Source organism: Aplysia californica, unplaced genomic scaffold, assembly GCF_000002075.1.
Source record: "Aplysia californica isolate F4 #8 unplaced genomic scaffold, AplCal3.0 scaffold00274, whole genome shotgun sequence".
Taxonomy (NCBI): Eukaryota; Metazoa; Mollusca; class Gastropoda; order Aplysiida; family Aplysiidae; genus Aplysia; species Aplysia californica.
In genome coordinates this window covers 22,283-34,046 of record NW_004797544.1, presented here as the reverse complement: position 1 = coordinate 34,046, position 11,764 = coordinate 22,283, and the positions used below count along the sequence as shown (strand labels likewise).

At 39.4% G+C, this 11,764-nt stretch overlaps 1 protein-coding gene across 1 annotated transcript in view; it reads left to right on the top strand.

Moving 5' to 3' along the window:
- Positions 1-11,764, top strand: part of LOC101854508 — a gene marked incomplete at both ends in the record, with an annotated part of 25,427 nt that overhangs the window by 9,017 nt on the left and 4,646 nt on the right. The window contains 4 exon segments of the mRNA XM_005101221.2: positions 4,033-4,136; positions 5,710-5,769; positions 9,462-9,560; positions 10,655-10,720. Of these exon segments, the coding sequence (XP_005101278.2) occupies positions 4,033-4,136; positions 5,710-5,769; positions 9,462-9,560; positions 10,655-10,720 (329 nt within the window).

Genomic DNA, 11,764 nt, shown 5'->3' with positions numbered 1-11,764 from the left:
GGGCAGACTCTTGAGCCGTCAATCATAAATAACCGCCTTCCACAGTTACTCACACAAGTCTAACACAGAATGTGGAATGTAAGGTCAGCTGAGATAACTTTTAATAAATAGAAGTATTCTTTTCATACACGACATTTGATCCCAGTCGGCTACAGTGGCAGCTATGGACAAGGAACGTATTCGACGGACAGAAACAGTTGACACGCTGTTTATATTTATGTGTGAGTATAATATTATGAAATAATGTCATTCTTTTAAATTCATGATATCTCTCCTCCTCTCTAATACTCTCTTTTTCTCTGCAGGCCCCCCTTCTCTCTCCCTCTCTCTCTCTCTCTCTCTCTCTCTCTCTCTCTCTCTCTCTCTCTCTCTCTCTCTCGTTTATCTTGATAGCTGTGTCTTCATTTGTGTTTGTGTGTGTGTCAGTATGTATGCGAATATTTTCCATGTGCCCAACTCAGCTTCTACAGACTTCATCATAAGTTAAGGACCTCCTCGACAGACAGCCCTAATTTTTTTTTAATCGAGGGAACGGACAGCAAGGAATGTTTTAAATTTGTTTGCTCTGAAAATGTTAATGAGTTAACAATGTGTACTGCAAAGTTTCCTAAAGGGGCAAATCGACCACGTGCAGCACGGAAATCCTCGGGGAATTTTAGCCAAATTTGCTGTCTTTTATCGAATCGTGTGCAAAACCACGGACATTCCTCAGTTAAAATTTTAGGTGCACGCGATAAACGGACGTATGGTCTCAAACTGTGCTCACTTTGGAGGCAATATGAGCCGCCGTTTTCCCAAAATCAAGTATTGCATCGATGTAGCCAACAAGACGAAAGCTGAGAGACTTTGACCGTGCTAGGGATAGCATGGCTGCAGGATGGAGTTTGGTCCTGAGAAGTTGCCAGAAGGCTTGCAGTGTCACACTCTGTCATTGTCCGTTTGAAGCAGCGCCATCAAGCCACTGGACCAATCCAAGAACGCCTTCATGCAGTTCGACCCAAGAAGACCACTCAGAGAGAGAACCGATATGACCGCATGCAGCCCCTCGACAAGGGACAACGACAGCCAACAGAATCAGGCATCATATGCATGCTACTACCAACACGGCGGTGAACTCCCAGACCATTCGGCGTCGTCTGCATGCTGCCAACATCCGTGCCAGGCGTCCAATCAAGAAACCAAGGCTGACCGCAGGACACCAGGCAAGTCGTCTTGCGGGCCCATGAACAATGGACAAGTGCTCAATGGGGCCATGTGTTGTTCACAGATGAGTCACGATTCAGGGTCAACCTAAAAGATGGACGGGTGCATGTGTGGTGGCTTCACATTGGGCAAGCAGAGATCACAAAAATGCCATGGCCAGTCTACATTCCCGACTTCAACCCCATTGAGAATGTGTGGGGTGAACTTGGCCAGAGAGTCCAGCAGCATCAGCCATCTCCAGCTAACCGACAAGAGCTGCTACAGATCCTGCAGCAGGAGTGGTCAAACCATCCTCAGACCTTCATTGCCACACCATCAACACCATGAGGCGACGCTGCCTTGATTGCATTGCTCGGCATGGTGGGTGCACCCGTTTTTGAACTGACTGTCATGGGCACTAGTTGCTAGATTTTTCTTTTGAGGGGTACTGATGTTCCCAGCGACATATTGCCTAAGTTCGTGACGTCATCATTCAAAAATTGATTTGATTTTGATAAGAAATGATTCCATTAACTATCTATGAAATATCAAATGTTTTGCTTTTCACCCATTTGTGTTGCGAGAGTGTTTGCACGTGGTCCATAACTTATGTTAAAGTCTGTATGGTCCAACATTCGTGGCGAAACTTATCCTCTAATATCTCTTAAACGGGTTATTCAATGTCACGCATACTTTGAACTGCAGTTTGTATTAATTTGTCTTAACTTAATCATAGTTTTCCACAATAATTGAGGCTAGATTAAAAACTCATTTTCATAAATGTATATAAAATACTATAATTCTCTGTCACGCGGAAAAGGGATTGTTCACAGTACTTCACGCTTCTCACACTCATTTTGCATATGCATGTGGCCTACGTCACATCTCACTCACCAATGACACTTTTTAGCAGTAAAACTTGTTGCACGAAATAAATTTTATAGTGGATACATTTTTTTCATTAAAAGTTCTCAAAACATGCGTTCAATAAGCATAATGTTGGGATTAGGGGGAAATTACGAACTTGCTTTTAAAAGCGTGTTGCCAAAGCTGTAGATCTTTCGAAATCTATGAAACCATCCACTTGGATTATTTGTTAGTAATTATAAAGGAATTTTCTAGAATATAGCTAACTGGTATTTACAAAAATATTGATCTGTTAAGACAAATTGATACAAGTCATTGTGCAAAAGTTATAGAACCTATGCTCGATAGTTTTGAAAATAATTGACGATAAGTTGCACCACGAATTTTTTACCGCACTATGGAGGCGACAGAGAATTGTGAGGCGCGCGGTATAATCAGGTGCTTGTCAAAATAATGAAATCAGATCAATCGGCTTTTTTCTGACTGTTGGGCTATTTTTTTTTTCTTCTGCACAACACCTTTTTTGTTCCTTCCAAAAGATATTTCTTTTCTATTTGGATTTGACTTTAAAATGTTAATCAAAGGCATAAAAATTGTAACTTGGCAGTTTTCAAGGACACTCGAGCTTTAGAAGTCACCAAAATTTGACGGCCATGACATGGGAAGCGAATACTGCAATTAGGTATCAAATTGATGAACAAGGAATAAGAAAAAAAAACTTTGCTTTATAGTCGGACGCAAACCATTTTTAAAAATCTATTAAAGACAAATCCAATCAAGATCAGTGTCATAATTTGGAATGAATTAGAGCATTCTTTAGATCTGTATATATTTATATATATATATATATATATATATATATATATATATATATATATATATATATATATATATGCATATATATATATATATATATATATATATATATATATATAAATTATATATATTGTATATGGGAAACTGCTCCTTTTTTCTTTTTCCATCCTTACTATCGTAATTTTTCCTCTGCTTCTTTTGTCTGTTTGTCACTCTCTTGTGAACTGCTATTTCCGGGGTGCCTTAATAGTCGAAGCAGACTGTGCTGTTGAGGCTAGAGAGGTGAGCAGAGTAAGCCTGATTATCCGTTTGGGCTTCTCTGTTGACATCAACCCCTTGGCGCTCTTCTGATCTTATGCTGTTGCGAGCGCCGTAAAACCTTACTAAAAGAATGTTTCCCAAAAAGTCACTTTGTTTTTGTGTTGTTGTTTTTTTTTAATAGACGGTCTAATGTTTTAAAAATAGTTTGTTTTTTTTTTTAGACTCAACAGTTTGGAATCTCCTCAACACGGATGAACGTCTGTGGTTTGATAGGTGGGCACATCCTCTTGTACGAGGGGGTGGGTGGGGGGGCGTGCATTTGATTGCTGCATAGTGAAGATTATTAGATTATTTTTCAGTTAAGGTTTTCTTCTTTGTCTACAGCTGAATTGATGTATCTCATTCGGCGCTCGAGTGAACCTGATTCCAAACTAATGTAAATAATGTCGATTGGGGGGGCATCAAACAATAATACTCTTTTGCAAATCAACTTGCATTCTCTAGTCGAGATATTGGATGTTGTTTTCCGCACTATAAATAATAGTAAAACGCGCACAGAACAGCTTTCGCCCACCCTAACTGACGCTGAAGCTGACTGTGTCATAACAATGTGGACTCGGGCGCTCGTCATTTTTTTAAATTTCTTTTTTAGAGGAAGGGGCGTATGGAGTTATTGGTATTACCACAAGTTTACATTTCTGGTGCCCTAGATCAACATTTGCCTGTAAAGACTACCCAGAAATGTGTTTTAAATGGACATAAAGGTGTAAGGCCAATAAACAAAATTCGTTAAAATCTGCCTGGCGGGCGGAAACTGTGTCGGTCTCTTCAATTACATAATTTTGACTAGGGCCTGATTTCATCACGACGCCACACAATTGTAACCCACCAATAATGTCTCAACAGCTATTCTTCGGGAGATTCAATAATCAAGAGGACCTCCTTTGAAGACTTCAACGTGACAATCCAAGTATCGTTGAGGACAGGTGTAATCTGGCTGAAAGTGAAAGGTATAGGTAACATTGCATGACCTTTGCAGTAAACACCGCGATCCTCTTTTACCCAGTGCATACTTCCATTCGAATTCATTTGATTGAGTTAGGACCAGCCAGATTGCCCTTCACGGATTTGGGGTGAGGGTGGGCGGTGAGGGGGGGGGCTACAATTTTATCCCACTACGACCGAATTCAACTCATTTCAAGCGTGAGTTTAAAATGAGACGAGTTTGCTTTTCAAGGTTGCCAGTCGAATCGGGAGTATTGTTCCAAAATGGTAGCTTTTACTCCTCCATCCAGAAAAATTTGGTTGGCCCCCAACTGAATTTATCCGATTAGCAGAGTGCTCTGGGTAATACGATTGATAAAGAAAATAAAGGCATGTTCCACTTATAATCCCAGAGAAACGAAGACATCGGATATCAAGTATGCGTCTAATCGATCAACAACAAAAATACATCGAGAGACAACAAATAAAGTGGTTGGCCACGTAATGAGAATGGGGTCGCAACAACCAGCCTCCAATTACTACCACATATGATATAATGGCTCCAGGCAAAGGGAAAGCCGAAAAAGATGGATCGACTGAGTAAAAGAGGCCCTAAAAAAGAACAATATGGTAATTCAAACTGCGACACACCTGGACCGCGTCTGACAGCTGCAGCATCTCCCCTCGACGTCTTGCGGTATAAGAGGTGGCCACAAAAAGTAAAGTAGAGGAAGTAATGGAGGAGTAGTGGCGCCGGTAGCCTAGTGGTTAGGCTCTCGGACTCGCAACCCTAAGGTCGATGGTTCGAATCCTGTCAGGGACCCGACGTTGTGTCCTTGGGAAAGGCACTTTACACGAGTTTTCCTCACTTCACCCAGGTGGGAATGGGTACCCAGCTATAGACAGTGAAAGATCTTGTCAGTTTGAGTGTTTGAGCGCTTAATCAGCTGCTTGAACTGTATGCTTCCCGGGAAGCTGAGAATGTTTATGAGTGTTCTATGGTCTGCTGGGGTAATAATATAGTGTAAAGCGCATAGAGCTTGCTGTCGAGCGGGGTTATGCGCTATACAAATGCTATTTATTATTATTATTATTATTATTATTATTAAAACAATGCCGTGCTAAGGAAATATCTCGTCTAAACATTATGTCTCACTTACTTTGCTCATAGGAGCCAGGACGCCAGAGCTACTATTATTTATAGATCGTTCCTCGTCTTTTGGGGAAAAGAAACTTCTACTACGAACTAGTCCGAGATGACTACCCTTTAACGAGGAGAAAAGTGGTCTTCTTAGGGGAGTGGTTTTCTTGGACAGTGGCATTATACATCTATAGAAAAAAAAAACGCTACAACTGAGGGGGGGGGGGGTAATAGTTTGTACATAATGTGATTGTCTTAGACAGGTAGTACTGTTAGGGCAGGTTCGACTTACATTCCCAAAATATGAATTAATTGAAAGGCGTAAATTCTAAGCTTCAAATTTACATGTTCCTAAGGTAGTGTCAGTCGAATTCATATCCATCTAGAAACAACAGTAAGTGATATGTAATTAATTATTATACCTCTGTTTTTGGGTTGATGTTGTTGTTTTTTTTCAGTTACTGGTAATGTTACCATTGATTGCTCTCACGGATCCCCGTCTACCAGTACCACAAAAGGTAAATCTTCGTGACCAGGTAGGGAAATGTAGATATTTTACTTGTGTAATTTTTTAAACTTGAATGCCTAACGAATAGACATACTATTACATAGTTCTACACTTATTATCTATGCGCTTCAATTAGATAATATTATAGTTTGCCCAAGACAAACAAGTGCAAGTTCTTTACTGGGAGAAAATTATGTTATATCCAGCTGATACATAGCTTTGCAGATACCTAAGTTACTGGCTAGAGAGCAGAAATCAAAACCTATGAGTATTCGTTAGATGTTCTTGTTTATGGTATGCATACAGTGAAGCTTATTTGATTCTGAGTATTTTTTTTTGGGGGGGGGGGGTTAATGCATAATTCAAATGTCCCTTAAATTACTTTAAGGTATTAAGGTTACTTAAGAGGCAACCGTTATAGCTTGTTCCCTTTCGTCCGTCCGCGTCAAAAACTTTCTAGCCCATTTACTAATTTGCCTTTACCCCGAAACTTTGGATGCTTCTTCTGCAGGCCAGCTACCAAACAACAAGATTTTGTCTTCAAAAAGTCTTGATCAAGCAAGAAGAAAGTTATTTTTTTCTAATAGGGCCCTATATTAAAAATGGCTCTTTGGATACATACACAGGGTCACTAAAATAAATGATTTACTGTAATCTAGCCTACAAATTGCCCAATTTGAGACAGAAATACCTCACTGCCACATCTTAGTGTAAGCTTGTAAATGTAATGAAAATATGTCACTTTTTAATGTGTTAGGTATATCCTGCATATTCCCAACTATCTTTTGACCAGCTTAAACGTGCGTGGGGACCAAAAGCGTGAGCCGAGCCGTAGCTATGCCGCGAAAATATGGTCTCTTTATTGCTTTAGAGTGTGCACACCAAAAGCTGTGGGTTTGCCTCAAATCGAGGTTCGACAAAGATCTTCCCGCCGAAGTCAGATCTAAAAAGAGGCGCAACGGGTCGCGCGAATCCTTCTTTCCACTTCCACGCACTGAAATTCACCCAACATAGAATAATAGATACCTTTTCTTGTTATACCGCTGTGTTTATGATGCTGCTTTCGTCAGAACATATTGTTAATTTGTTGGTGCTGTTGTTTCTTTTCTGATAATGATGGCGACGATGATGATGACGACGACGACGACGATGAAGACAATGATAAGTCAACGAGCTCTATAGACAGTGTTGGACTTAAGGAGTATTGCTTTATAGCCGGCGTTTTGATTTCGTAAATTCCCCGAAAACAGGGTAATTCCTGCGAGAATTGTTTGGGGTTTGTTGTTGTTTTTTTTTTTGTTGTTTTTTTTTGGGGGGGTTAAGTTTTGGGGTTTTATGGCTCCATCAACACAAATTTGTGTCTTTTAGGCGTCACGGTAGGAGAAAAGGACAAAAAAACAAGAAAAGGGTAGCTGGACAGAAGAAAAAAAGTGAGGAAAGGACATATAAACGCCAAGTATACAGCCTATGATGACAGGTATGTTGTTTACATCGTACACGCAAGACGGAATGCAGTTTATTATCTTACCCAAGACTGCCCCTGTAGTTCTAACCCAGTTATGAACATACTAGTGTTATGATTGTGGCTATTTACATCAAAATGACACTGGGCGTGGGATCTTTTTCTGTTGGCCCGATGGGTACGTATAATACAAAGTATGTGTCCGATACACTTATGGTTCCAACAAATGTAACAACACACAAGCATGCCGTTCATCTGGAGTGCTGGCCATTTTTATTAACACTAAACTGATGTGGTCCTACACATAAAAAATTGAAGCACCCACTGCCCAACTAGCTGCAAGCTACTAGCTCGCACATGGCTCGGTATGTGTTTGAGCATGTGGCTTTTGGTGTGAACAGACCAGCATTCATCCAGCCGCGGGCGAGCTAACAGCTAGCGGTCAGTAACTGTTAGCTGCCGTGGCTTTTGGTGTGTTTATAACCCACCATGCCGCGGCGAGGCTATTGCTAGGGTCGCGGCTTTTAGTCTGCACGCACCCGTAAGCCAACAATCAAAGAAAATGTGTCAGAACCATAGTGTGCAGTGCCCTTTATGTCTCAGCTTTTAGATTCTGTTGGTCATTCAACATTTAGACCTGCATGCAAAGATCTGAGAAGATTAAACCGATCAATTTGGTTTTATCTTGTTTTAACTGCGGTCAGACGAAAGTGAGCAAGCTATAGACTACCGATTCTTGAGTTATTTTGACGGGTTCCGTGCACATTTGTATACTATGGTAATAAATAGGTAAGTTTTTACTTTTTTTTCAAGTACCAAATTTTAATATTAAATTTCGGGATTAAGTCTCATTGAAAATGTCGTTAGTGTGTAAGTTTCAGGATATACTAGTGACACATAACGTGTTTCTGTGATGGTAAAAGTAAAACCTATCAGGTAACCTACTTTTCTTTTTGTTATTGTTGTTCTGTTGTTGATGTTGTTTTTGCTGTGGCTGTTGTTGTTGTTGTTGCTGTTGTTGTTCCATTAGCCTTTGCACATGTCTGTAGTGCTCCGACAAAACACATTTTTTCAATTTTTATTATTTTTTCACAAATCGATAGTAAAGATTGATTCCCATCATGTGACAAAATATTACAATGAAAACATGTCTAGTTTTTTAATAAATTTAAATTTTTTGATTTTGTAAAAACACGTTTATTTGGAATGTACTCAGACAGAACACATTTTTCTTGCAAATTCGCAACCAAAAATCTTAAAGGTGCCCCGACAAAACACGTTTTTTCCCTTGGGGCCACCAAAGATGCATATTTTTACGCTAATTCTTGATCATGCTTAATGTGCCCTTAGGCCCAATACCATGTTAATAGGAGAGGTGATCTTCAGAAATAGCTCTTTGCTGCAGTATAGGGCATTGTTCGTTGTAGGGGCAGGGGGAAGAATGTGCCTTCATAGACATTGTAGTTCAGGACATTCTAAGAGCGGATGTTAGACTGTTTGGAAGACATGGTCACAAAAGAAGCACATTGTTGATTTTCCTGGGTTGATTCTGTTCTTGGGACCAGCGCTTGCCAACCGTTTTGTTTTGTTTTTTTGTGTGTGTTTTTGCATAGCCAGCCCCCACTTTTCTGACTTTTATATTTCGCACAAATGAATGTAAAAATTCATGCGAGAAAGCAAGTACGGGAACCCAAACTGGTCATAATAGAGTTGCTCTTTTGACAACTTACAAGATGTTTCTAAATCATTTCCTCCATGATTTCGAAAGCCGATTTTTAAAGATATTTTAATACACCCAATTTTATCGTTCAAACGATATAATTTTTATCTTGATAGCATTTTTCTAGGGTCTACCACTATCTTTTTTCCACTATTAAGAGGCCAAAAACAATGTTCGTATCGCCCACCCCCATGCAATTCCAAGCAGGGCATAGTATGATATAAATAACACATGTCACTACCTGGGTGATCCCCACCGTCCACCAAAACTGTGAAATTATAATATTATTGCCCACAAGTGGGTGATACCGCTCTGGTTGACAAGCGCACTAGTTAAGAGGTAAATGACAATGTATGAACTGCGTTCGGTGCCGGAATATCGTTCTGCTGTGGGCTGCTTTTATGCTGTCAGTTCGGTTCACATTACTAAAAAACAAAAACAAATAAAAACTTTTAAAAACCACGGAAGGCTGCTTGCAAAAAAAAAAACCTGTATGTTTTTTTTGTGTTTTGTTTCTTAGAAGAAAAGGTAGAAACCGTCACAGGGACGAAAGGCATAACTACAACAGAAATAGACTCTCCAAACAGCCGTCTTGCTGTGAAACACACTGCAAAGAAAGGTAAATTATTAAGTTTCCTATTTTTTTGTTTCTCTGCATAAAATCACAACCTTAGATACATACTAACAAATTAATATATCATTACAAATTCAAAGCATTCGATTCCCTAATGGGGGTAAAGAAAAAAGAGAGAAAGCAGCTAGCAGATGTGGCATAGTGTTGAAAACAAGCGCTCGTCAAAATAATGAAATCGAAGGAAACAGCATTTTTCCGCCCGTCGGGCAATTTCTATAGATTTTTTTTTCTTTTTTAAATATTTTCCTTAAATTGTTTTTGCTTTTGTTGGGTTTTTTCCCAGTGCCTTTAATATGCATTTTAAAATACAATTCTGAAAGATTTTTACTGAAAAAAAAAATTGATCAAATGAATGCAAAAGTACATTTGTAGTTTCAGAAGTCATCAAACGTTGGCTGCAAATTTCTCGCTTACTTTACCTCTGACTCTAGCGACCCCCACCTACTTCAAAGGTAAATTAATATTTCCGTTTTTATTCAAGATAGCTAGATATGTTTTGCATCAAAAGCAAAGCAGAGGAACAGGCTTTAATATGATATTCATTACTGCCCTAGAATATCAAAGTCCTATCAGCTCACTACCTAGTTTTGAAAAAATTGAAGTATAACATTTTGAGTTTCACAACATGACAAGCTGTTTCGAATGCAATTCTTTGAATATCTTGATGACGACTCCGAATAATCATACGATTTTGATAGAGTAGATAGAACATTTAGTTTCTGGCCTCATGGTCCTAGTAATTCAAAAGAGTCAAAAAAAGACAGATAGAACGTTGTAATTCTAAGATATCGCAAAAACTCCATATTTTTTATTATGCCTAAGACTCTGGCCACACTTACATCAGACCGCCAGTCACCTCTTTGTCTTTGTATTAATGTCCACTGCTCTGCTCTGCCCGCTCTGCCCGCTCTGCCCGCTCTGCCCGCTCTGCTTGCAGTGTGGCCAGTGCCTTAAAGATTGACGAGCGCCTGATCTGATACCACCGCCTCGGAACACAAATCACACAGTTATGTTCTTTTGAGCTCTGCAGTTCATGTGTGATTGTGTTTATTTTTTTCAATGAATATTATATTATACAGGTATTGGCCAAACGTCGACCAGGAAGGCTTCAACGACCACGGAATCCACCAGGGACTCAGACAATGGTACTGTAAAGTGCCAATGATATCTTCAGACACTTTTCTGAGCGTTTTACAACTCAAGCTCTTTATTCCTATATAGTATAACGCTACCTCAGAAGTACAAAATTATGTCTGCTAAGTGGTTAGTTTTGAAAATGTTGACGTTAAAAAGGTTGAGTTTCCCAACATGTCAAGCCTTTTCGAATGCAATTCTTCGAATATCTGGGTAACGATTCCAAATAGTCTTTCAATTTTGTTAAAGCGGGTAGAACATTTCGTTTCTGACCTCATGATCTTCGTACTTAAAACAGCCAAATATGACATTACAGAACTTTGTAATTCTAAGGTAGCGATAATCACTAGACTACGTGGTAGAACCGTGCGGGGGTTATTCAACATTTTCAACTTTGGAAAAATTACCACTTAAAAGCACTATGGCAGACTGAATTGTCTCGTATGGGGGGTAGATAAACACTCAAAGAAGTACTTTTTACCAGCAGTCAAAGCTAATTGATCCAATTTTTTTAGACCCAGACAGCTTTGTACTCAGATTTTTAAGTGACTTTGTTGGGTTTACAGCATAGATTTGTATTACAATATCCTACCTTGATCAAGCACCATCTTGACCGCCCCCCTCCGTTCTTTACGAAAACTTTGCGACTTCTTGGGCTACCAAATACAAGTCTCGACATGTTATAGTCAAAGGCCGGCGCAAGCCTCCCCCCCCCCCTCCTTTCGTTTATTGGCAATGTGAGTCGATTGTTGAGCTCCATAGTAAACCAAAATTATTTTACCAGAGTGCACTGCTTAAATTAATGTTGTCTAGTATATTGTTATGAAATATGCCTTCGCTTTAAAAACAAAATTGTGTTCTAGACCCCTATAGCGTGTGTAATGTTATTAAATTATGCTAATGCTGGTATGTTTTGATGTTCCAGAAAAAAATAACTATTGCCAAATGTTATGTTTCCGTAACAATGACCAACTTTTTGTATACTACTTTGTGTGTGTTCATGTGTGTTAGTGTGTGTGTGTGTGTGTGTGTGTGTGTGTGTGTGTGTGTGTGTG